This window comes from Anopheles coluzzii, chromosome 3 (assembly GCF_943734685.1).
Source record: "Anopheles coluzzii chromosome 3, AcolN3, whole genome shotgun sequence".
In the NCBI taxonomy this organism is placed as follows: domain Eukaryota; kingdom Metazoa; phylum Arthropoda; class Insecta; order Diptera; family Culicidae; genus Anopheles; species Anopheles coluzzii.
Window position 1 is genome coordinate 38,284,507 of NC_064671.1, and position 25,296 is coordinate 38,309,802.

Sequence of the window (25,296 nt, forward strand, 5' to 3'; positions counted from 1 at the left end):
GAAAAAATATTCATGTGTGGTGTTTTAATTGATAGACTTGTTTAGCTATTTTATCGCTATATTATGATAAGATATTTTTGCGTCATCAAGCGATAACTAAGAAAAACTTAATAATCAAGCACTAAATATACTTTGCTATTATTATTACTTGTACTACGATAATTTGTATTTTCGTAATATAATTTTCAATTTGTCAGAATGCTGCTTGTGTAATTTTGTCAAGCCGCACGACCTGACAACATGCCCACCATGGGATCAAGCCACGTATGGATCGTGTCTCGCATACGTCGGAATTATTATCCTACTAAAATAATATTACTAAAAAGCTTTAATCCATGATAACAAGAATATTTTGCGCTCAAAGGACATACAAACATTGCAGGCAATAACAATTAATCAAAAACTAAAATCCTTAAAATGTGTGTTAACTCATTAAACCACAATGAAAGGACAATACACATCAATAAACAAATAAATAAATGTATCAACATAAGAAATAACAATAATAGAAACGAATATATCTAGACTAAACTAAACTAAATTTATAAACCAAACCAATATTTAGAACTACTCTGGCTATGAATTTTCCATCTTTGGGAAGAGTTAATTTTATGTTAAGCTATAGGGAGCATTGTTTGTTATTAGGTCTTCAAACGCTTGAACATCGTCACAAAGTAAATCAAAGTGTGTTTGTCAGCAAAATGTTAAATAATGAATTGGATGCACCTTCTCTATGAGGAAAGCTTAACATTTATGCGCCTGCTAGACCACTTCGATCAAATTTACTTAATACCGTACATAGACGCGCTCTCTCACTCTCTCTCTTGTTGACCTGCTCACGATAGAGCACGTCGATGTGACATGGTCCGGTCAACAACAATTCTCCAGGATGCTTGGTCCCTGGCTGCAGCCTCCCATCCATGTAGACATAGACGCACGCTTTATGGAACTAACGATCCTGTATTATTAATGGCAAGGCAATATAACGATTGGATTGATCATTTTGACTTAAATCTCTCGACTGATTCGTATAAGTGAAACTATCTATTACTATTCAATTTCGGTGATAATAGTCACTGATCTAGGGATTAGTTTGAAACTTAACAATAAGATAGTTTGATAGGTGGTCGTAGCACAAATATTCAGGACATTTATATGAATAAATAAATAGTATATTAAGTAATTTCGTTTTGTTTCCGTTTCCTTCACAGGGCCCTGGCTGGGAGTATGAAACTGAGCTGCCAGAATGGGCCAGAGTGGACTGGCACGACAATGAGTTTGAGTAGGAACTGCAGCACAAACTAGCGATGCTTCGACTGCAAACACCCTGACCAACTCATCCCAGTGTCCTGCAGCTGGATGATAATTGTGACCAGGCGAAGAAGAAGCAGAAACTGTGACCAAAACACAATTGTCATCTCGACACAATTGTGTTCTACGTAAACTAAGTCATACGACTTATGACTCATCATAAATCACACTTCAACAACAACTGCAACAACAACCAACAAACAAACAAAAAGACATAACCGAAAGGATCAAAAATGCACCCCCCATGGTAGTGTAGCGCGTGGAAGACTTAACCGTAAGACGCTTCAAATAGTAGGAATATTTTTGTTAAGAACGTTTGTAGCGGACGAAAACTGAAGCAGAAACATCAAACTCCAATGGTATCAATAGTAAAAAAAAATATGGCAAAATAACAATGTAGCCACACGTAAGCGGCTACCAGAGCAGTGGGGTGTCTTATCCAACATCATAAATCACAGTACGCTAGCAGGACATTGCGTGAATCCATATTTACGTGCATATTATTAACGTTCAATGAAGCTGCAGCGTTACGGTGTCACAATGTGGGCTCTCTCGCTAAACAACGCTGGCTGCACGCTGCGAAACGTGCGAAAGGAGAGAGGACCCTCTAATGAAATACTAACCCATGGCGGTATGTAATTGAAAATGTTTTTTTTTTCTACACAGCATAATATTTCACACCGATCGTAGCAATAGTGTGTAAGCTTTCAGACGGGCCGAAGGGCTGAGCAATGGGAAGCTCCAATGTGTCCCGTAAACGTGCAAAAAAAAAAACAGTCGTAATGATCTTCCGTCGCTGCGGATTATAGCACAGCAGTTAACGTTACATTTTATAATAATTGTATCGCAGCAAAAGCATTGATTTATATCTACCGTGAAATGGCTAGAGGAGATACAGCGAGGCGCAACTAGGAGACCGTGAATATGTTACGCTAAGACATGTGTCACAAATGTGCACTTTAATACGATACATAGGTGTGTTTTTGTTGTGTTTTGGTTGACATAAACCATTCTGTTTCATGTTGTTTAAAAATATTTTAAAAAATGTCATCCCTTTGCTCCTTCTTTCTCTGTGTTGTTTACCATGTTTCTCTTTTTTCTATCATTAATATTTCTCCTTTTGTAAATGTTAACTGTTTATTTCTTATTAACTAAATGTTTCATGCATTTATTACCACTGTTTCTTTTCCTTCAATGTATTGTCTTCATTTTATTCAAGTTCTTCATATATTCAAGGTAGTTTAAAGGTGGTGAAATGCGACAGGTTAAAAAGAAAAGGAACTAGATTGCAGTTAGCAATTAGACAATACAGCGAAACATTTAGTTTGTGATGCGACTAAATGTATGTGGTGATGTCGCAACAAATGAAAAATAACAACAAGAAAAATGCATAAAAAATACAATACCAAACATTTTACATAGTTTTCAATTTGTTACGTTTAAGAAAATGAAAGTGAAACAAAAAACAAACAAAAAACAATACAGCTTTGCTACGTAGAAACTGTCCTATAAGCGAACGAAGACGTTAAAAACTACGAAAATCCTTAGAATTGAAATTACATACTGCAAACAAAGAAGAAGAAAAAAGACCACAATGGACAGTCGTGTTTAGCTTTAAGCATACAAAAACAAAAACAAACAAACGTTAGCGTAAAGTAAAACTTGTTATACATGAAAAGACGAACAACAATGGAAATTGCCACTATCTCTTACTCGCAAACAAAATGCGCATATATATCTTTAGTTTCGTAAAATTAGTTTTATGTTTTAACAGTGTTGCAAAGCTTTTTTAGAACAGTGTACGACGAAACGCGACAAAAAGCACACTTTATCACACCATCAAATAACCAATCATTTGCGGTTGGTAGAAAACATTCAGCGAGAACAGAGGATAAAACAACCGAACTCCTCCCCAATGCTAAGCAAACTACTCCTCTTCGGTAGTAGTGGTGTTAGGTTAGGTAGATGGAGCTATAATTTGATTGCTTTTATTTATCTTGTGAAACGGTCGGACCGTCGGCTTGGACACAGACGGTTGCGAAAGAGTAGCGTCGGGGTGAAAAAAAGCAACTCCCAAACTCTCCTCATCACCCTTCCCCACTTACCATTATTGCCCGACGATGGTGGAAACAACTGCAACAAAACCGCACGCAGCCCGAATCGTCATTCAATCAACGACAACCGCCCTCCCAGGTATGGTTGATTTTGGCGTTTTCGCATTTTCCCGCCATGGTTTTTGGATTTCGTTTCGATTCATCCGGTTGGCGGCAGCAACCGGCAGCTCATACAGCAGCATGTTTGTAGTTTTTTTTTCCTCCCACCGTAAGTAATTGGTGGTCTGGAATGGAACCGGTCGGAATTTACAGCAAACTCAAAACGTAAATAAAACACCGCCACATACCAACGCGCTCTGCTACGTGCGGTGGAGGAGGAGTGGTTGATTTTGCTGCATAGGGGACAATTTTGGGTGTTCCTGATTGGAATGAATTCGACGCATTCAAACATCAACGGGCAGAACAGGGTGTGGGATGCTAAGAATTGGTGGAAGTTATTTTTTGCTGCTCGGTTGAGAGTGGTGTGAAGGTAGGCAGAAGGGACCAACGCACCTGTACGAACAGGGAAGTTAACGCTGTGTAATTCGAGAGTTTTGCGTGCAAAGTTTTAGCAACAAGACGCTTTTGTGGAAAATTAACTTTTCCACCTTTTTTGTGTGAAACGGAGCGTTTGCCACTGGGAGGCGGCACTGGGTAAAGGAAGTGCCACAAAACTCTTCGACAGTAAACACACACACACACGTGATTGCTATGAATGGGGACAGCATTGTTGTGGATGAGTTTGTGAATTGTTGGCTTCCACAGCGTGCCGAAGCCCGTCAGAAGTCGTGGGTTTGGAATCGTTTAGTGGGCAAAAGTTGAAAGCTAAAAATCAAATGTAGCATAAGTACATAAGAGCGCGTGGTGGTAGCAGCAGGTTTCAAGGGCAATTGTTATCCTGAGCCTGAGGGGGAAGGATAAGGACACTTGAGACTCCATAAAAGACATAACCGGGTGAAGCTGTGAGAAGGTAGCAGAAGGAATTGTGAAGTCGGTATTTAATCTAAGAGAGAAAGGGAAATAAATCCACACCACAGTGTAGCAAACAGGCTAGCCAGGAACCAAATGGCAATCCATGAACATTGAACGAATTGGCAGCCTTCCCTTAGCTAAAGAGAGAGAGAGAGAAAGTGGAAGGAAGTGAGCAAAACTATCCATCATCCTTGGCAGTCGGTGTAAGTAGTCAGGCCGGGGCTCATGCCAGGAACTTCCAGAGGGAAGATAGTTTGCATGCAAAGGAAATGAAAATTCCTGTCTGCCTTTTTTTCGCACTTTTACAAAAGTTGGCTTCCTGTACCTGTAAAAAGTGGCACCCGTTCATCGTTTTGATTGCCAGAAAAGGTTTGCTGCAGAACAATGGGAGTAAAGGAACAAAAAGGCAAGCCCCCGGGGGCTTCTGTGCAACATTTACTTTTACCAAAACCTTAGGGAAGTTATTTGAAAATCATGATTTGATAGCGGAAACCATCGACGATAACGATATTTGTTCGCATTCTCCTTGTAATTTGAACGCTACTGCTGAAGAGAAGAAAAAAACACATCCAAACTGCACTTTGCCGTAGGAGCGGATTTTTTAAACAAATTTGTGTTGCGCATTTTCTTTTCTACCTTTGCTTTTGTGTAAATACACCCAGCTGCCATTATATATCTTGGAAAGCTCGCTTAACCCGTTACTACGCGTTACTACGTTCACGTTACGATAACGAAGAGAGTTACGTAGGTTGGATCAAATGGTTCTACCCGTACGTTTCTTCGTTCGTATTTCGACAGGGGGAACAAGGGTGGGATAATGTAAACGACAAAAGACAAACATTTTCTAATCATTCAATTAATATTTCCTTCTTCGTGTTACCTGTTAGTGTTTTCTTTGTTGGTATTGTTTTCTTCTAAAGAAATTAAAAAAAAAAAACAGCAACCAGCAAACGAATCGTTTGTTCTTTTCTTTGTTTGCTCGTTTAAGTAAGACTTTTCTATCATCTATTAAGCATTTGTTTTGGATTCTTCTAGATTAGTGTTGTGTAGTGTATGTTCATTGCGTTTGCATTGCGCTGCTTTTTATGTTCAGTGTTTATGTTGTGTTGTGCAAAAGGTTCCAGTATAGGTGTCCGTATATATTCGTCCTTTCTAAGGGTGAAACAATATTGTAGAAGAATATTTTAATTTACTGCTCATTGGTAGTCCTTTACTTTTACCACTTATCTTTTATTTAATGCGTTCAATGTACATCGGTGTTTTTACGCATACAGTGGCGGGTTTAGGGGGATCCCCTGACGATCACCCAGGTCCGTCTACCGTTAAACCCGCCACTGCTTACATATACTGTTTCGTTTGTAATGTGGCATTATTAGTTCAGCTAGAAGCGTAAAACACAGTACAGAGTATAGAAGGCAAACGATCATTTATTTTATGTATACAACTATTTAAATATTTGACAGGTTATTTAAGCTACTCCAGTGGTCACAGAAGTTTAGCTCTTGCTCTTTATCCATCATTCATTTTTAATGCTATTTGTAAGTATTTGATTTGTAACATTTATTCTTCGGTCCGATTTATACATCATGCAATGCACTTTTATTCTGTTTTTTTATTTTGTCACTATTTTTTTGTTTTTCCGTGCCACCACTACCCCGTATAGTTTTAATTTCGTACTGCTACTACTTGCTACACTTTTAATTTAAAGCGTTTAATTCGTGTTTTAAAACCATTGTAATTTTGTTGCCCATCGATATCAAATGAATAAATATGTGAGAGACAGAGAAAAAAAACATAAAGACAATGACAACGACTCCAACAATGGTCCTCGCGTCTGCCAGCCAGTGCGTGAAAATGATGACTGTGAAGCAGTACCGCAAAACCGAAACCGAAATAGTGTGATACCCAAACCCAACTCGCAGCCCCAAAACAACATCAATCTCGTGCAAAGCCTACATGGGGCAATTAATTCACCCTGCTCGAAGTACGTAGTACGGATTTGGGGAAAACAGACACAATAAACCAACATAGACAAGAGGAAAAAACAACAGCAGAAATTCTCCATAAACCTTAACCACCACCACCACCACCACCGGATGATACTGGGGCACTGGTCACGCTGCATCCTGTGCCCTCGGTGTGATTTGGTACAATCAAAGGATTTGCTGCAGAAAAATGGCAGTCAGCACACTGAGCAGGAAAGGAAAGGAAAATAAAAAAGGTACCCAAAACAAGCCAAAAAGCGATAAAGAATTGGCTTGTGGAATTTTCAATTAACAATCCAAAGCCAACAACTTTCCCCCCAGGGTCGTCCGTCCCGTTCGAATGCTTTCCTTTACATCGAAATTATCTTTCTTTTTTTCCCAAGTCTCACGCGTTCAAGATTCCTTTCGTCCCATTTTCCACGAAAAAAAGAACATCATCGCTCTCCAAAAAAATGAATGGTAAAGTTGAGTTTGATGGTATGGTGTGTGGTGGCGGTCGTGATTGGATTGGTATAATTTGTGTTTCCATTTGTGCTGTTGTTCCCATTTTTCACGTTTTTCCTTCTTTTTTGTGTGTGTATTGCCTTTCCTTCTGCTGGCGTTCGCTAATAGACAACAGATACACAAACACACATACAGACAAAGCGCAACAATCAATCGATCGAACCCCAAAACCCACCCATCCTGTGGCGAAGGAGAAGGATCATCATGTTTGCCGCATGTTTTTCTTTTCTTTGGTTTTCCACTCGAACTCCCTCCCACTGCTGTTCACCAATCAGACCATCAGCATCCCTTTACCCCACCCCCGTCCCTAAAGGATAAGACTTGACATCCGAAAATTCCTTCCTCAATTATTCAATTATCAGGCAGGTTTCCTTTTTTTTTTTGCTCTTTGGGTGTGTTGTGTGTTTAGCGAATTTTTGGGCTCAATTCTTGCTTCCGGTTCCTGTGCGTGCGTGCGTACGCTCTTTTTTTTTCTTTCTTTTTCCTTGCCTTACCAGGATAATCCTGTTTCGTTGTGTGTGTGTGTGTGTGTGTGTGTTTGAGTGCGACTTTCTGATGCGCCCATTTGCCACCGTCAGCCGATCGCGAGGTCAACGGGCTATAAGCCGTTGGGGATATTGAACGTTGTCGCTGCTCGGGAAGTCCTTCATCTTCCTTTTTTTGGATTATCTGAACCGTGGAACCACTAAGTCGAATCCCGGACATCCAATCACAATGCACCGGGGAATGGACCATTGGAGCAAGGTTGATTTGGGAAAGGGGGTTTCCACCCTTCAAAAACGTGATCGTTCTGTAAGCTCTTTCAGGGAAAGCTGTTTTTCGCTCTTTCCATTTAAATGTTAACTTCTCGCTGTATTTTCCCTCTCTCTCCCTCTCTCTCTCATCCCCTCTTTTAATCCACTCAATTATAATCCCTTCAGCTTCATAAGACATCAAGCGAATGAGTGACTGAACGCAGCCAGCGCTCAGCTGGATGGTTTGTTCGTCCAGTTCTCTTCCGTCGTCGGTCGTCCGTCCGTTCGTTCGTTTTGGGGCGGGCGGGAAATCCGTTTCCGATGGGGCAATAGGATTTTCGCAGTGTTTGCTAAAAATTTCGTCCGCTCGACACACAGTCTACCCCAGCTGTCGCGCCTCTCGGTGCCGACCTTTCGATGGTTTGGTTTGTTTGTATTTTGCTTTCCGCGCTTTTCTTCGGCCAGCGTTCATCGAGTGTGCCATATTTCCCCCGAGTTGGAGTGGAGGAGACCTTCGCGGTACAGGAAATTGAAAAGTGATTATCATCGGGGAACCAACGGGCAACGGTTCACGGGCGTTTGGTCCGCGCCGTGACACACAGACGGTATCGTTCGGGTCCCATTTCCGGGTAAAATTTGAAGCCATCGACGAGATTGGATGTTAGGAAATGGTTCCGTTACAAAAAAAAAAAACAAGAAAACGATCGCAAGACAGCATTACTAGCAGTCGTTAAAAGATTGATTAATGTTGGGATTGTGAACAAAAAACAAGAAACAACCTTCCACTTCTTGAACCCAATTGACACCTTGGGGGACCGATTTCCGATGTGGCTAAAAATAGCGCGAACTTTTAGTGAGTGCCGATAGGACTTTTTTATCATGTCGGATTATTGCCCTCAGTCCCTGTCTGTTGCAAATGTTGGTGACCGTGGTTTAATTTTTTGTATTCATACCTTTTATTTGCATCACGTTTTTCAGCTTTTCCAAAGCGTACAAGGAGTACAAGACAGTCGAATAAGTAAAAGAAAAGTAGAAGAAAAAAAGGTAAAGAAAGGCGCAAATAAGAACAAGGAAAAATAAATCAAGAATGCCCAAAAGAATGAATCTCGAAAGATATTGCAAAGTGGAAGAAAAAAGAGTGGAAAATATAATTGAACTGTGCCTTTTTCTCAGTAGTAAAGCGCGTAGGAAGTGATGAAAATGCGAAAATGCGTGTTTAATAGTCGCCCATTGATGGGAAATATGCAAGACGGTAATTTGATTGCAAACAAAAAAGAGAAACCTTCTGGAATCAGCATGGATTTAATTTGTCAAAGCTCCCGTCAAAGTGGAAAGAGCATAACAGTAAGCATACATGGACCCGATGGTTTTGGTAAGTATGAGATACAAGCTGTAGATATAATATAATAATACAAAAATTCAAACAAAACTTCATGAAGAATGAAAATAAGAACATTAACTTAAACAACGTCAACGTATCATACAAAAAAAAAACTAAATTGTCAGGGTTTTTGTGGCATCACTACACAGCGCACCATCTCCCAACAAAGGGACTGAACGTTCCAGTTATTTGTACAATAAGTGAAGTAGAAGGAAGAATCCGACGGTGGGTGTTAAAATGCATACGAATGTACAATAATTTCCAAACTAAAATGCATAACATTCTGTAACGATACTATTAGACGAAATGGAAATGTTAAAACGAAAACAGATAACGAAATCATGCTAATTTTCTTTACTATACCATTCCCATTTGCTTGCATCATACAACCGCCAGGATGTTTACATACACATCTTAATCTACTGTCACGATAATGGTGTAAGATGTATAAGGACAGTAAGGGCAATTTTTTAATTAAAAAAAAACTTACCATTACACGCTATGTTTCTATAAATATCGTCTGTGCTAAAACCCGATCCCAGCGAAGATGGGTAATGGAATTGTAAACAAAAATTCAATCTTTAGAAAAAAAATCCAGTAAAAAGGATACATTAATCGAAACGGAAACAATAAGCAAAGGGGTGAAGGTAACGTTGTTAAAATAATAACAAGTATAACAAATCGAAAGCGAAGGTGATAAATGAAGCAGTACAGCGGGAGAGGTCATTCTGATAAGCAAACCAGAAAATAGTTACAAATAAAACTAACGTGTTTCATCTTTGCACTATCATTCATATTGTAGAAATGGACTTTGAAAATTGAATATTTACTACACAAACATAAAATTAAGATAACACATTCACAAACGCAAAGGTTGTAGATTGCTTTTAATCATATAATTCCTTCATTTCCTGTAGAAAAAAAGTAAAATGCTGTATGCCATAAGACAAATAATATAAATAATTTTTAAAGAAATTGTGTGGGTTTTGTTTGCAAATGTACATATTTTTCCTGGTCGAATCCAATGTTTTAAGCAATGCATAATTATTTATGCTAGGTGTATTGAAGTATTCAATACCACTTTGCGTTGCTAAGTTTGTGAGTGAACCCTTTTGGTGTAAAATAATTTTGAATGCAATCTACGCCAATGTTTGTGGTGGGCTGTAAAATTATAAAAAGCTCATTTGTTTAATGAAACCTCATCCAGAAAAGCTTTATCATGCACGCTCTGGGTGTGTGATGAAATTGTTAAAAATTTCATAGTTATTTTATTTCTTGGAAATGTGTTTAACAGCCATTCAACTATTTAATTTATTATGTTGATGACCTTTTTAGTTAAAGTTTTTTGTTTAAATTTGTATCATTCAAATGAAACATATAACCAGCAAGAATTATATTTCTTGTGTATCAACTAAAATCAAATCTGTTAACCGATCATTACGGAAGCGAGAGGATCAAAACAAAGAAGAAAATATAACGTAAAAATCAAACTCAAGAAATAATCATCAAAAGCTTTAAGAAAGTAAAAACCCATACTAGTAAAACAAGGGACAGGAAGCAACCATCAAAACAAGGAGAAATAAATAAGCCGTAGCACTTTCAACCCGTATAGATTGATTACAAGAAAACCATTGCTGGTGATGGATGCTTTTAGCGACACATGGCTTGATGGAAGCTATACATTTTTGCCAACAAAGGACGTGAGTAACTAACAGGATCAAGAACCACAAGTAAATAAATTAAAATATATCCTAACAGCGTTACTATCAACAGTTAAACTAATCATTACTCATCGAGCTTTTTAAAACACAGTAACAACTCAACAGGCGACCGTTGGTCGCTTGTGCATGATTTCACGTTTCCAGCGCCCTATTAGCTGATAAAATTGTTATAAAAAAATATAAAGTTGAGCCAACCGCAATTTAGCAAGAACGGAAATTGAAGGTTAAAAGATTAAGTAGATTTATTTCGTTTTTTAACTATCTTTCATCCTGTTTGATTACTGTGTTGTTTGAAGTACCATTACCGTTTTATATGAATTTGTTTTTTTTTGAATATGTAAGAAAGGGGTGCATTTTTAAAACGCAAACTGAGACACGTTTTTATGTATTCATAAATAATTGTTATTCAACAAAGGCACATCAATGTGCGTACAATGCGTTTTTAATTTCAAGCGTTGATACAAGTTAAAACTAGACAGTAAAAAAAACAACTGATAACATATTCTATAATAAAAACAAAGTCATGATCATAAAAGAAAAATGTAAAAGTCAAAGGAAAGAATACGAAAATAGGTAAAAAAGGGAAAAAACAATGAAACATGTTGTAACACAAGAATGTGCAAAAATATAAAAAAATGTTTTTATAGAGTAGTAAACTTAACTAGGAAAAACAAAGATTCATAAAACACACTACACTCTGGAGTAGTTTCAGGCTAGCATACAAGAGATAGTATTCTTGAGAATCTTGATACATAGTGTACATAGAACTCGAAAGAAGGGTGAAGAAAAATTAATGCTACCACTAATAAAAGCTACACATTGGATCAAAACTAATACATAGAGGAATAGAATAAGGTACGGAATTTCAATGCTAAGTAAAGGGAAAGGGAAGGTTACAACTCAACGTAGGGCTGTATGAGAATCCTGTTCTAGCGAGATTTATTGATAACATCACATGGATTTGATTTCGTTTTATTAAACAAAAAACGTATAAGGTACGAGTATTTAAGTAAACATAAATTATGGTATCTCTGCTACAATAACAATGTGGTGAAAGAAAAGCGTAACGGTGTGGTGCGTGGAACTTGGGATTATATCAACCGAAGGGTTCATAATTCGCAGCTCGAAAGCTCGCAATAATTGGGATAATGGAAGGAATATTTTGTAACTTTTGGAAAATAACGGAAATAAATAACATATCTGCACAAAATATCATACCGACTAAGAGTTTATTCATACAATTGTTTTAAATACAGGTTTTCCCCGATATACGCCAGCTTCATCTAAATCAGGAGCCTCCAAACTTTTCAGCTCGCGGCTTCAAAAATAACTATATTGAGGGCCATTTGACGCTGCCTTTAAATGATGATTGAACGTTTAAATCTCGTTTTTACAACAAAATATTAACGATACTAATACAGTTTCGTGTTACTAAAGCTTGATTTTTGTCTAAGAAAAGTAAAAAATACATTTTTATTTGAATAAGTCATAATAACGTAATATTTATATTAACACTGGCAAAGTCATCGTGGGCCTCATTATAACCTCTTGAGGCCCGCATCGCATAAGCATGCGGCCCGCGGGCCGTAGTTTGGAGACCCCTGATCTAAATCAATGCCTATATACTAGTGGTAGGAGCTCGGAATCGAACCTACCCGATTCCGATTCCGTGTTCGGAATCAATTCCGGAGCCGATTCTGGTGCTGGAATCGATTCCGATTCCGGAGTCAATTCCGGAGCCGATTCCGCGGTCAGAATCAGCTCCGGGATCGGAATCGACCTGGGACTCGCAATTTGCACCGAAAATGGAATCATAATTGACTTCAGAATTAGAATTAGCTCCGGAATGTGAATTAGTTCTTGAATTGAAAAAAGAAGTTTTAGAAGCGAAATCGTTCTGGGAATCTCCATGAGAATGGATCGTTTACAAGTAAATTTTGATTTTTTGCGGTTATCAATACGTAGTATGATTGGACCCAAACGCCATTTGGAAGCCGATTCTATTTTAGGAGTCAATTCCGATTGGAGAGACGATTTCGATTCCGGAACCGATTCCGATTCCACAGTCGATTCTGAAACCAATTCCGATTTCGGAGCCGATTACGGAATCAATTCTGAAGCCGATTCCAGAACCAAATCCGGGGTCGATTCCGATTCCGGAGCCGATTTCGTAATCGATTCCAGAAACTGATCCCGGACCTACTATATCCGGAATCGATTCCAGAAAACTGCGGAGCTAGCCGGAATCGATTCCGACAAAAACTTCATTTTTCCCATCACTACTATGTACCCTTCGAAATTCCACCCGCAAAAATCTATAAGAGCGGTCGTGTGGTCAGATAAGCGGGTATCAACACCATCGATTCTTTTCTGATGAGAGATTGAGCCATTTAGAACCCGTATAGTGGTCATTTTTTGGATGTGTGGCAGTTGGTTTGTTATTCAAATATCCGGGCGAAATTGAGTCCCGCTGAGCCCGGATAAACGCCACTCCGCTGTAAATGGGAACTTTTTAATTTTTTGCTTATTTGCTCATCAAGGGTTAATATCGATTGCAATCTTTCAGTGAAACATTTCATGGGAATCATTTCACGAAATGTTTCGAATTTTACTTTCACTCTGCAGCCTGGTACAGAAAGCAAATATCACATTAAATACTATTTCATTTATGTAGAAAGACAATAAATAAATGATAAATACATTCCTTATGTCCTTATTAATAAATTTTGGTTTCAAATTCAGTTCATTTTTTGAATTTCCGGTGAAAAGGCACACTTGATCGCAAATTCGACTCTTGGATATAGTGTCATCAACCGAGCTGGAGACTCACACACACACACACACACACACACACACACACACACACACACACACACACACACACACACACACACACACACACACACACACACACACACGCACGCACGCACGCACACAATCACACACGCACACACTCACACACACACACTGTCAACTGAAATCAAAACAAAGCAAAAAACCTCCACTCGTACGAGGAACATAAATGAAACGCTAAATTTAGCTAAGCTTACACCTTTTTGCAATAATTGTGACTAAATAGCAATAACACCATAAAGCGTTCAAAATTATCTTAAGTTAGCAACACACAAAAGACAAAACAAACCTCTCTACATTACACATCACATGGCTGTTGAACAAAGCGAAAGTGCCTAAAGATCATTCCAATACGACATTCTTCTGTAAGTAAAGTTGCGTTTCAGTGCGTAAAACAGCATTCTAGAACATGTTTCTTTTGGCAGAGAATTAACGAAACAAAGAGCAATTTAGTGTGGCCTTACCGAAATGTTCCGAACGCTAGGCGCCACCGTTCTGTTGCTCAAAATAAGCCTCACGATTGCGTATCGGCCTGTGTTCATCTACCATGGTATTCTTACTGGTGCGGATAGTATGGGGCATTTGGTCAATAGAATCCAGGAGGTATGTGTTTTCGTGTACGATAAATCGCTTTATTTTGTAATTGTTCTCTGTATCGCTTATCTCTCCTTGCGCACAGGTTCACCCTGGCACGGTGGTGTACAATTTTGGTCGATTCGGTGGATGGGCCAGTCTGATAAATGCCTGGCATCAGGTGCAAGCGGCACACGACAACCTGAAATTAGTCTGCGATTTGCATCCGGACGAGGGCATCAACATGATCGGCTATTCGCAGGGTGGTCTGCTGGGTCGGGCAGTGCTGCAGATCTATCCGGACCACTGTGTGAAGACGTTCATCTCACTAAGCTCCCCGCAAGCGGGTCAATTCGGAGGTAAACATTGTTCACAGGTCCACCGGAGGTGCATGTTAAGTGCACATTTTAATCCATTTCGATCCCTTCCCCTGTCGTTTCAGATGACTTTTTGCATTTAATCTTCCCCTCGCTCGTAGCACGAACGGCGTACGAGCTTTTCTACTCGCGCGTCGGCCAGGACACGTCCGTGGGCAACTACTGGAACGATCCGCACCATCCGGATCTGTACGAGCAGTATAGCATTTTCCTGCCATACGTCAATAATCAGCTTCCCTCCGTCAACTCTACCCAGTACCGGGAGGCGCTACTGCGGCTCAACCGGATGGTGCTGATTGGTGGGCCCGATGATGGGGTGATTACACCCTGGCAGTCTAGTCATTTTAGCTTCTTCGACCAGAAGTACAACGTGCTGCCGCTGGAGGAGAGTGTGATTTACACCGAAGATTGGATCGGACTGAAAACGCTACAGGAAAGTGGCCGATTGCACATAATCGAACGCCAACATGTGCGTCACTATCAGTGGCATCGGACGAACGATGTGATCGACGATGTGATTATGCCATATTTGGACTAGTGTTTCGGTTCACACCACACCACGGAGGAAACCATGATTTTCTACCCTACGTTACCAAGGTTCCCAGCGGATTGCTGGGGATGAGTTTGACATCACTGAAAAAGCAATAGGATTTTTTATGTTTTTTTTTTGTTGTGTATATTTGCTACTGTGTATTTTATGTTTTGTGTTAGGTAGGAATTATAGTGGGGTTAAGCTTTACGGTCACAAACACAATTTAAGGCTGATTTTTTTAATATTACAAATTAAACAGCACGCGGTGCCACTAGCGATAGGAGGATCTCCACTTTCCCATAGGAGGAACAAATGTTTTGGGTAAAATGTACACTACATAGAGATAGTAATAATATCGCATTTATAAACAAATGAAACTCGAAAATAAACTTTAACAGGTTTTGCTGAGCACAATTTAATAGTTGACGGTTTTATCAAAAGACAAATGAAATAGTTGTTTAACGAGCGAACTGGCTAAATAAGAGCAAATCAGTTATGTTTCCGGTTCAAATAACTAATTCGCCCAACAAATTGTTGTTTAAAAAGTCTATTTGCATTTAGAAGGTTCCAATATGAAATGAGGCTTCTGATTACTCCTTCGAGGGCCTTCGCTATTGTCCATCATTCCTGGTTAATTAATTAGTTTGATGTATACGATCGTTTACCAAGAATAATACCATATTATGCCAATGACTGCTCACTTCTACTGTAAGTACCTTTTATTGTGCTTCAAAGAGACTAATTGTGCGACCTGTAATTCAGTTTCCCTATGAAACATTTCTTTCGCTCTAAATAATCAACATCACTACAGTATTGTTTGGTAGGTAAGTGTGTTTATTCGTTTTTCCTTGCGCTGGGTTTACAATTGTCCCCTTACCGCGCAGATTGATCCCTCTCAGGGACATAAGTGTGTGAGTGTTAATTATTCGCCCTTTTTCGAGGTAAAATGTAAAAGGCAATCAAAGGTGAAGCGCATCGATGAGCTTACTGCCTGTGTGTTGTTAATACGATACACGCGTGTGCGAAAACAGATGAGAGCGATTAGTAAAGCAATGATGTGCCGGCAATCGTTGTGATAATGCGACAAAATGAAGGAAAGAAAGAAAAAAAAATGCACCAAGATTCCGGCGAGATGAAGTGGTATATGCCTGCCCTTCCTAACAGTAGCCACGATCCGGCACGCGGCGACGCGGCGCACTCTTCAGGATGTTGTCCACGCGCAGTATCATCTCGGCCGCCTCGGCCGCGGACATCAGCACCTGCCGCTTCACCGCGAACGATTCCGTGATGCCGAGCTCCTTCATGCAGCCCACCTTGCCGTTGTTCATGTCCAGTCCCATCGTGCTCTTGCCCTGCGAATGGCCGGCCCGCAGCTCGGACACGAGCTGGGCCGAATCGTACCCGGCATTGTCGGCGATAATCGTCGGCAGCTGCATCAGCGCCCGGCCGAACGATTCGATCGCCATCGCTTCCTTGCCGGCCGTTTCGGCGGCCAGCTTGAACACGGCCGTCGCCATCAGCGTCTCGGAGCAGCCGCCCCCGTACACGACGCGCGATTCCTTCACCGTCGCCGCCAGCACGCACAGCGCATCGTGCAGCGAACGTTCCGCCTCGTCGATGATCTGCTGCGTCGCGCCGCGAATGACCACCGTGCAGGCCTCGCCGAGCGGCACGCCCGAGAAGCGCAGCAGCGTGTCCTCGCCGATCATCACCTGCTCGATCAGGTCGCACTTGCCCAGCTTCACCAGGTCGGGATTGTCGAAGGTGGACACAATCTCGCCGCCGGTCACCAGCGCCAGCCGCTCGATGCCGTCGAAGTCGGCATGCTCGATCGCCATCACGCCCGCATCGGCAAACAGCTGCTCGGGGTAGTTGTAGATCAGCTGCCGGTTGATGAACACGTTGATGTTGTGCGCCAGGATCTTGTCCACCTTTTCCTTCATCTTTTCCTTCTCGGCCACCTCCAGCTCGGCGATCTTCGACATCGAGTCGACCTTGATCGACGAACCGAACACCTTGATCTTGTCCGTGTCCATCGGCGTGTTGGCGATCAGGATGTTGGCGTTCTTCACCGACTTGGGCTGGTGGACGCCCGGCTTTTTGTCCAGCAGGAAGCCCTCGTCCAGGAACGACTCCTCCAGACAGCCGCCCAGCTTCTTGATGCGCTGGATCGCGCTCAGCGAGCCGGACCCCTTCAGGCGCAGCACCGCATCGACGGCCAGCTTGGCAAAGTGTTCCTTGTGCTGGGACAGAATCTTCGAGCTGAGCGTGGTGCGGGCAATGTTCAGCAAATCCTCCCGGAACCGCTCCTGGTTGGCGGAGTTGTCCGCGGCGGCACCCTGCAGAGCGGTGCGGGCCACGTCGGCCGCCTGCCGCCATCCGGCAATGATCGTCTGTGGGTGGAGCTTCTGTTCCACCAGCTTCTCCGCCTCGCGGATCAGCTCGGCGGCGAACACCGTGACCGAGGTGGTACCATCGCCGACCTCGTCGTCCTGCACTCGCGACATGTCGACGAGAATCTTCGCGGCCGGATTGTCCACCCCGACCGCCCGCAGGATCGTAGCGCCGTCGTTCGTCACCTCGATCTGCCCCGCGTTCCGGCCGTTCGCCACCAGTATCTTGTCCATGCCCTTCGGTCCGAGGGTGCTTTTTACCAGCTCGCCGATGGCGATGGCGCCCACGAACGAGGATAGACGGGCAATTTCGCCCTTCTCCTCCTCGGCTTCATGCTTCAGAATGCGCACCGGGTTGAGAGACACCATTGTGAGTGGAATTAATTTACAGCCGGAACTTGCACAGAAAACACGCTTCCTCGTCTGAATCACAAGGGGTTGTTCTTGCAGAAAAGGGAAAAAAGACGAAAAAAGCAATGCGGCTAATTTGACAGCGGCTGTCAGGCCGATGATGTTCGAAAATGGGCAGAAAACAACCCGATGATATAAACATGGTTGTCGAAATTCGAACATCGAGATGTACTGTGGCATTTGTGCCTTTTGAATTGGCGGTTATGTTGAAAAAATTGAGCAACAAATATGAAAATTAGCTCATTTCTTGGATATCTTGTTCGTATGATTTCCTAGTAGTATACTTCTGGTTGAAGGGCAGAACAATTTTAGCTATGCGTAGCAAATAATTATTTATTTATTTATTTAGGTTTAGGTTATCTGGCAAATTACTGCCTACATAACAAATACAATTGAACAAAAATTCATCTAAATCAAAATCGAGAATAAGATTGACACATTTAAGCTCGGAACAAACTAACAAGTTGCCGTACTAATGAAAAAATGAGAAAAAAATATAAGTTTACAGAGTAGAACTTGTCTACAATGTTGTTTATTTTACTTATTGTTGTATTGATATGTGCCTCATGGCTCATGATAAATGCAAAATAAAAAAATATATGCCAGCCGTGTCATATGTTGGACCAGTTATAATACTTGAAGAGAACCAAACAGTAAGCAGTCATAATTTTCTTATTTCATTTGATTGGTTCTGTTGAACAGATCATGCTATGTATGGTACTGAGTTTGATCAAATGTTTACTTTAAATGGCAGATTTCTAACATGTGTCAGAAATTAAATTATTTTTGATTGTAGAATTTGTTTAAATTCTTTTTGGACCTATTTTTTACCCTTTAATGTTTTTTTTCGAGCACTGCTTGGGCTAGGAGAGCGAACCTTTACAGTTTGGCTCGAGCACTGCTACCTAATAAAGTTGCTTAAGTTGAAATTTTTAAAAGTTTTTCAGGAAAATTAAACTTGTTTATGGATTGTACTTTAATTTGAATTACATTGAAGCAGTTAAAATAGTTAATATTTTTTTATTTTATTTCTTGTTCAAAAGACTGTGACTTCAATGATATTTAGATAGCAAAATTGCCATCTTATAACTCGATCTCTTTTGAATTTACTTTAATCTTTTATTCTTTGGTGCTTAATACTTCGACATCAATATATCGACTTTGATATCTTCACCAGATAATTTCATGTTTAGTAGCGACTCGTGGAATGCATTTCAAAACACATCATCTTGAATATATTTCCATCATAGCTTTATTTGATACTGAATATTCGAAAGCGATGACACAGGACAGTTGGAGGTAATAAATAATTTTATTTATAGAATCGACACGCGCCACGACAACCACCAAAGCGGAAAATCGACAATTTTTTGCAGTATAAAAGTGTGAAATAAAGTCATGCAAATTGTCTTAAGAAATCAACTTCAACTTGACGACAGCAGCTTTTGTAATCTGTGTTACGCCATGGAGCATGTTATTCAGACCCAGAACGGCTCCATGCTACTTGTTGGCGTTGTTGCGAGGGGACCATTTCAAATGGAGTTACGCTGTACGAATCTAATTTACCAATGATATGTGTCACGGGGAGAATTACAAATGAGAGAATGTATTCAAACGATCCTAGAAACAGTCTGTTATGATGTGCTTGCAGTGAATATTTTTCATACATTGTAAACAAACATCAACATACAGTGCATTTCAATGATTTGTTTGTTGATATTACCAAGCCACATGTCGCTATCTTTCCTATGAAAATTTTATTTTATAAATTATCGTTTTATTTTAAAAAATAATGCAAATCCTTGTATGAAGACTTTCATATGTTTTTTTTTCCGTAAAAAGCAAGCACAGTAGCTCCGATATGCATCCAACATGCGATCGAAACCGTTTCGCAGCTTTGATTTTCCACACGATTTCAATCGTTATTTTATGACGTATAAATTGTAATAGGCGAGTATTTTTTACTTGAAAACTAAGAAAGCTTTTAAAACATGACCCAATTCATTGAGTTTCGTGAACATGAAGTTACATTAATACAGTATCGGCCACCTAAAGACATGAGTGCTTAAGGCACAAATGAAAAAAATATGCATGAGTGCTTGAGGCACAAAAATGCATGAGTGCTTAAGGCACCAAATCTTAATCGTTGCTGTTGAAGAGGCATACGATTCATGTTATTAACACTTTAAGCGCCGCGTCATATCAATTCGCATGACGGCTTTGCTTACCGTTCAGCTTTGTATCTGACGCTCAGCGATTCTCTTGAGAACGAATGAGGTAGGAAAGAGAGAACGAGAACGACATGAGCTACGCCGCTTATCGCAATGAAACAAACGAGTGATAAAATTGTGAAAAACAATAACTCTATTCAAAATTACTGTGGTACTTTTGTTGGAGCCTTCCACCAATGGTTTTTGGCTGATTCAGCCACCACATGACCACCCAAACTAGTCGATGGACCTTTAATAACTGATATCAAATGATTTAAGAACCATATTGGCCAATATTGGCATGCTACGTGATCATTTTGTTATTAAATGAAGATTGTCCGACTTTCAGTGGACAGCATACATTTCATACCTTTTATCACATTTATGCATAGTGTTCCGAGATGTTATAAGTTATCGGTCTGATTTTTTGCAAGGACATAGCTGCAGAGTGTTCTCACCCATGGGTGAAAAAAATGTTCCAATAAGAGGGCTACAGAACTGTCCAGGGTACAGGTGTACCTCAAAGTCAGATGATAGGTAAAAATATGTCGTGTCCGACTTTAGGTGGCCGTTACTGTATATATATACAACAATTACACTAATAGTGTCCGGCGATAGAGGATGTTTAGCTTTGAATGAGAGGAATGACAAAAAAGGAGCAGCTCTTCGATGTACTAACCATGATGTACCTATGTCAGCGGACTAAGGCATAGCAGACCCAAGTGGAGTTGTGGATTCGTAGGGGATGGCGCTGGACCGTGAGAGCGTCTGATCCACGCTGCGTGTAGCATGATCATTACGGCAAAATATTCAATATATTCCCGTGCTTTGTGGGTATGAGAAAGCTTTTCATTCCGTTTAAGTGAAAACCAAACCATATAAAGCACGAGACATATGTCAATCGAGAAAAAAGGTTCTATCTTCAGCATCCCATCAGCAGGCACTGTTGGGAATAGACCGCAACGATTGACAGGAGACGCGCGTCTCATTGCCATGACGTGACATCGGTGGGTTCGATAAATGGGTATCCTGTTTGCAACTTGTCACGATGGAATGATGCCCGAGAGAAGAGAGCTGAAAAGAGGAATAATCATAAAACAGGACAGTAAATAGTTTAGCCAGTATTTATGCTCGAGTCAAGTGAATCGAAGGATAAGATGAATGCAAAGAGGATCGATAAATTATGAATCCATCAAAGGAACGGTGTGGGCACGTGTGCTATAAATTGAAATTGTGTCAAACGTCTAACGGTAGAGCAGGGAGCCAAGTAAAGGATTGCGACAATCATAATTTGAATCCCGCGCAAGAGAACGTTTTCTGCTGAGGTAAATTTGATTGGTTTCTGATGCTTGATTGAACACGCGTTCCAGGAGATTGATATTTGCAGTTTTTATGATCGAGTAAAGGAGTATAATTCATTTTTTATTTATTGTTTGCAGAGGGTGTGTCGTTGGAGGTTTCGATTAGAGTATGAAATTGGCGACGCACTTGTTTCCCTGTCTACTGTTCATGCATAATATGTTTCTCTACAACCCCTTCTTTACCTTTGACGAGTGATGTGCATTTAGGTTGATTCGTATTTTTATATTCATATTGATTCATTTTATTATGTTTTATGTTTCATATAGAACATGCCGATTCGTGCCTAAAAGTAATAATTTAATTTTATCTTTTGAAGAAGCTTATCTTAATTAAAATCAAAATAACTGATTTGTGATTATGTTTTGAATTAGCCATACATCACTAATGAAAGAACTTTAAAAAGTCAAAACTCAATAATTTTACCTTATGAGTGTTTTTTCCATTCCTCGACATTATCAAATCAAGTAATATAAATACAGTAGAACGTCGATTATCCGGGCAGCTCGGGACCGGACGGTTGCCGGTTAATCGATTTGCACGGATAATGGTCCAAGAAATGTCATTTTCATATAAAAATTATTATATTACTATTTTTTGATTAGTTTTATGATTAATCCAACTTGAATAAATCGATTAATCGTTATTAAAATATTATTTTAATCAATAACTACAGGTTTAAAAACTGTTCATGAACAAAAATGAATTTCGAAAATACCTTTAGACACCTCAGAGCTACACAAAAATCTGGTTGCCCACTTGACTATCGCTGCAAATGTTCGCTGTACGTTTAAACAGCTGTCACATTCATGCGCACGGTTAAGCCGCCCGCCGGTTAATCCGCCCCCGGATAATCGACGTTCTACTGTAAATTCTAGAATATGGAGAAAATTTTAAACATTCTATATTCTATTCTATTCTATATTCTATATTCTATATTCTTTTATATTATCTATAGTTTGTATAGTATATTCTGGAGAATATATTTATTACAACATTAGAATACATAACGTTTTTGCAGCATATACAGTCTGCTTCCGAGGCAGTTTATGCGTTCCCGAGGAATCAGCGTAACTCGAATATCACGTTTTTCAGTAAAAAAAAAGTATAAGTAAAAAGGGTAAAAGTAAAAAAGGTCAATGTACAAATAAAAAATATCTATAAAATTAAGTTCTTTTATGCACTAAACAATGTATAAAATACGAATCGTACAGAAAATTTTGTTTTTTTTCTGACTGTAAAGCGATTTGAAAATTTTAGCAAAAACCCAAATCATTTTGCATTGGACCATACACATACACTGTCAAATCTAGAAAACCGCGTAACTCGGGAACAGACTGTATATCGAGTATAAAGATACAAAATATTATAATTAAATACATATGCCACATGACGGAGACGCTTAGTACTCATCGTAATTTAATGTAACCAATGGCGTCACTGGCGTCGTGGGTTCAAGCCCAGTATGGACCGTTCCCCCGTAGCAAGGACTGACTATCCGGCTGCGTGGTATTGAATAAATCCCGAAAGCCTTATAGGCCAGCATGTCCGTGTAGGACGTTACACCAAGTAGAAGAATTGCGTCACAATCACTGTCAATCTAAACCTGTCTTTGTTACTAGAATTTAGGTTTAACTAACTACACTCAATAGTTATGAACATTGCCTGCACGTTAATCCTTTCTGGGACAGCCGATTCGAGATTGGAGCTCATGAGAAGATTCTTGTTAAAACTTGCGTGGACTTTACTAAAATAAAAAATAGCTATCAATAACATTTAATAATGAAAAAGATAATAATTAAATTTTGACCTTTTTTTCCTTATGCACATAACGAACATTTCTAATCGAACATTTCGAATTGATTTTTTTTCCATGACTGTATTCTAAATAATTAAGTCACTGAAAGCCAATCCCACTTGTGGTAGAGGCAGGCCTTGACCGAAAACGGTTGTTGTGCTATAGAAGATGAAGAATTCTAAATGGCAAGTATACAAAAACAACTGACGCTAAGATGGATATTGATTTAAACTGGTTTTGGATGGGCATTTTTAATCCTGTTGAATGTTGTATTTGGTGAGTTATTTAGTTGAAAGGTTTTGATGGATATTGGACTTCTAAGATACAACCTACAATAAGATTTAAGAGAAATTAGTAAATTTCGCCAGGTTACAGGACTAGGTAACTAAATTTCAAAGATCCCCTTTACTGTAAAGAATACGTCTGAAACAATGGTCTCTAAAACCAATTAAAATGAGGTACTTATGACAACCCCGTATGAGACCTATAACCAAAACCAAACCCATACTGGACACCAATACATCACCTTTTCTGATTCATGAACTGTACATGCCCTAATTCCGGTCTTGAACCTGGTTACTGAACCTATGCCCAAACCCAGGAACCGATACTGAACGCGTAGCGGCTTAGGAACCAATACTGCTCATACCGGTCCAAGAATTCAAGATCATGAACCCATACCTGCCCTGGAACATATCGTGAACGCATATCTGTTCTGGAAGCGATCATGAACCCATACCGGTCTTGGAAACGATCATGAACTCATGCTGATCCAGAAATAGCTCCCGATATCATTTTTTTTTCAAGAACCGTTCCTGGAACTGATCTGCATTTAGATTCGTATTCGGAAAGATTCTTGAATCTAGCCCGGGTATGTAACCGTTACAATTTCAGTTCCAGTCGGCAAACCATAACCGGTAGTATATGTGCAGAAATTAGCGAATTAGCAGAATTCAGCTTAGAAATTAGTGAAGGAATTAGCGTAAGAATTAATAAAGAAAATAGCGTAGGAAATTTAGTAGAATTTATATAAAGATTGAACAATTGTACAACTACAGTACTACTTACAAGATACCTCATAACAAATTTTAACTTCACATAATTACAACTAGGATATTCAATTTTGACTTGCTGGCTTGTTCGAGATATCTCAACGTGAACATTATATGTCATGGTTTCAAAAATTAAAGAGTTAATTTGTCCAAACACCACACAAACAAAGTGTGAAATTGTGTTTTCTTTTGCAACCCTTTTGAACTCATATACAATTGATGTTACAAACCAGATGTAACGCATTTCCTGGCTCTGCTTATTGCTGTCGTAATTGGATGTCGTTTACTTTACCTTGCGCACAAACCATACAAACAGATTGTCGTCTTGAGCAGCAGCAGCATGACCATGTACTGTTTTGCGTGGGTAACTCAGGCTACGATTGTAAAAATACGAATATTATTACCCGTTGCATTTTTAAACTACCACGGTTTGTCCTGTATAACATTCACACTTTGGTTTAGTCGGTCCCATGCTACAAATTCAGAACAAACTCTTGGTAAAAAAAATACACACCCAACTCTCACCACGCTTGCTTGCTGCGGCCTTTTTATGGGACAAAACTTTTTCTTTCGTCATCGGTGCTCGCTTCCTTAAGCCCTGTCTTGGTAAGATGTTTGGGCGCAAGAGCGCAATACGCAGCTAAAGATGTGATTACTCGCCTAAGCAAAACCGCCACTCCTTGGGGAGAAAGTTAAAACTTTGCCTGTTGTACAACCGCGCACCGATACACAAGTGTTTCAAGAAAAAGGGGAGACTAAATGCGAAAAGTATAGCCATCGGGGGCCAATTGGCTTGGTGGCACCGTGCCGCACCGTAAGTTTATTATTGTGCGGAAACGTCTTCATTTTCTACAAATTTCCATTATTATTACTTGTACAGAGCAAAAAATAATAAGAAATTTTGCTTGTTGTCTTGTACAACCACGCTACAATCCAGCAACAGAGGTTATTTTGAGTGGTTCACATCCTAAAAGGGGTAAAATTGTAAGAAGATGGAGCGTGCCGCGAGAACTTTGGGCAATGATTATACCTTCATA

General features: G+C 39.9%; 3 protein-coding genes across 9 annotated transcripts in view; 2 read left to right on the forward strand and 1 right to left on the reverse strand.

Moving 5' to 3' along the window:
* Positions 1–6,180, forward strand: part of LOC120957744 (pseudouridylate synthase RPUSD2-like) — a 203,896-nt gene extending 197,716 nt beyond the window's left edge. For all 7 annotated transcript variants that reach the window (XM_040380097.2, XM_040380093.2, XM_040380096.2 and 4 more), the window contains one exon: positions 1,212–6,180. In XM_040380097.2, coding sequence (XP_040236031.2) covers positions 1,212–1,286 — 75 coding nt within the window. In that variant the 3' untranslated portion in view covers positions 1,287–6,180. The remainder of the gene's footprint in view (positions 1–1,211) is intronic.
* A 7,277-nt stretch (positions 6,181–13,457) lies between these two features.
* On the forward strand, positions 13,458–15,455 carry LOC120956690 (lysosomal thioesterase PPT2 homolog). The gene is made up of 4 exons (XM_049608475.1): positions 13,458–13,919; positions 13,980–14,157; positions 14,234–14,486; positions 14,570–15,455. The coding sequence occupies exons 2-4, from the start codon at positions 14,023–14,025 to the stop codon at positions 15,040–15,042; spliced, it is 861 nt and encodes a 286-aa protein (XP_049464432.1). The 5' UTR covers positions 13,458–13,919; positions 13,980–14,022; the 3' UTR covers positions 15,043–15,455.
* Positions 15,456–15,849: 394 nt separating this feature from the next.
* LOC120956689 (T-complex protein 1 subunit beta) lies at positions 15,850–17,902 on the reverse strand. The gene has a single exon (XM_040378363.2). It carries the CDS (start codon positions 17,796–17,798, stop codon positions 16,194–16,196), a length of 1,605 nt encoding a protein of 534 aa, XP_040234297.1. The 5' UTR covers positions 17,799–17,902; the 3' UTR covers positions 15,850–16,193.
* Between the last annotated feature and the right edge of the window lie 7,394 nt (positions 17,903–25,296).